General features: G+C 51.7%; 1 protein-coding gene and 1 pseudogene across 1 annotated transcript, besides 1 other annotated feature; both read left to right on the top strand.

Annotated features, from left to right (window-relative positions):
• Positions 1–392: 392 nt before the first annotated feature.
• Positions 393–417: a microsatellite.
• A 516-nt stretch (positions 418–933) lies between these two features.
• TraAM80_09946 (uncharacterized protein) lies at positions 934–1,281 on the top strand (the record flags this gene model as incomplete). The annotated part of the gene is made up of 1 exon (XM_029386600.1): positions 934–1,281. One exon carries the CDS (start codon positions 934–936, stop codon positions 1,279–1,281), a length of 348 nt encoding a protein of 115 aa, XP_029233551.1.
• A 138-nt stretch (positions 1,282–1,419) lies between these two features.
• TraAM80_09945 (trans-sialidase) lies at positions 1,420–1,813 on the top strand (annotated as a pseudogene).

The raw sequence follows: 1,813 nt of genomic DNA, 5'->3' as shown, positions 1-1,813 counted from the left end.
TGGGCCAGTGAGTTTGAAACGGGTGCGAGTCTCATGTTCTTTGTGTCTATAGCTCGTGCAGTTGCAGAAGTAGTGGTGGCGCGCGGCGTCACGGCAGATTTTGTATTGGGCTGGAAATTTTTCATCATCGTTTTGCGGCCTTCAACACATAAACAAGGATTTTAGCGGCATTGGAGGGGCCTAAATAAAAATATGTTTATTTCCCTTTTTCTTTTGGCTGCGATTAACAGCTACCGGTAGCGATGAAGTTGACGCATATATGCGTCTGCCGTTCTTGTCGCCCTGCTGTCGAAGACCGTTGTGAGGCGCCCATTTGTATTATGGCGAACTGCACGGCAAACAATGGGTGCAACAACCCCGCAGCGTCTGAACTCTCTCCTCTAGTGTGTGCGTATTATTATTATTATTATTTTGATTGCGGAGGGGTGATAGGCGAGGTACTTTGTTCCCCGTGCGGGCGGGCCATCTCTTGATGCGATGGAGGTGCGGAGAACCCGAAAGAACCGTCAATTGTCATCAACATCTCAGCGGCTCACGTTTACAGAGGCGGGGTGGCGTGCGAATAACACGACTGCTTGATGTGGCGTTGTGAAGGTGACATGAGAAAACCGCACTTACCAATAGGCGCAACATATGGGAAAATTGCCAGACGCGACATTCTCCCGACAGAACACCCGGACAACGTGGTAGCTAAGGGAAAAGGGGCAATTCGTTTCCAAACTCCTGGGCTTTGCGGTTAGCCCCGAGGTGGTTGTGTTTCACGTGCTTTCTGTGTGGGCGAGGGAAGCTGAAGGCACCCATGGCAGGCGTGATCTTTTTCTTGCCGTTTTCAACGTCCGACACAGTAAAAGTGGCGGCGGAATCGGATTACAGCTCTTCTTTCACCTGCGGCTATGATCGTCTCCACGCATGCGACGGCTGTCTCTGCACCGGATGACAGTGGCTCTTAAGCTGGTGAAGCGACTTTTTTTTTGTGCAGTATGGGAAAGGTGGGCAATGAAAGCTCATGGTGTGGACTGGGAAGACCGGGCGAAGTGTTGTTTGCGAATCTCAGCGACATTTGAGTACCACCTACGTGATGATATGCCGCATTGTGGTCTTGTACACAAGACCTTGGCGAAGGCAGGTGATGTTGGTGTTTTTTTTTTTTTCATCCCTTGGACTTTAGCCTGCTCCTCTTATCTGCTGGCAACGTGGGGGCTGATGTCCCTTGCGATGGGGGCGTCTTGCCACACGAGGGTTCAGTACAATCTCTGTCTCTTGTGTACAGCATCACTGTAATTGTGTGGCTGTGGGAGGTGAGGAAACAATGGCTGCGGGGATGACGCTGCTGTGTGTCTCACCGATCTGTAACACCCTGTTTGAATGTCAATCTTTTTTGGTTTTGTGGGCCCTCTTTACCTCGTGTACGCAGAAGGAAGAGACCAAACGCTACTTGTTGCTTTGCGCATTGAAACGCTCTGCAGTCACCACCAGCAACACACACACACACACACACACACACACACGCAACCGTCGCGGCCTGAGCGGATTCACTGCGCGGAGGGAAGAGAGTGTGAGTGAGCAGCGACACATGACCCAAGATGTCCTGGCTATTTTGTTTTCTTATTTGGTGCTGCTGCTGCTGTTTGTGCTCTTGACATGCTGTGGCAGTCAAGCTGGTGGGGAGTCGCCCCAGGGACGGACATTAACCCATTTGATGGGACGACACCGATAACTGCTGAGTGGAAAGAGGCGGTTGGAGGTTCAGTCACTTCGCTGCGTGTCCCCAGCCTTGTGGAGGTGGACGGTGCTGTGTTTGCCGTTGCTGAGG

The sequence above is a fragment of the Trypanosoma rangeli genome (genome assembly GCF_003719475.1).
Source record: "Trypanosoma rangeli strain AM80 chromosome Unknown Tra_15.4_contig_00733, whole genome shotgun sequence".
Lineage (NCBI taxonomy): Eukaryota > Euglenozoa > Kinetoplastea > Trypanosomatida > Trypanosomatidae > Trypanosoma > Trypanosoma rangeli.
Note: the sequence above shows the minus strand (reverse complement) of the source record. Positions and strands in the feature narration are given on the sequence as shown.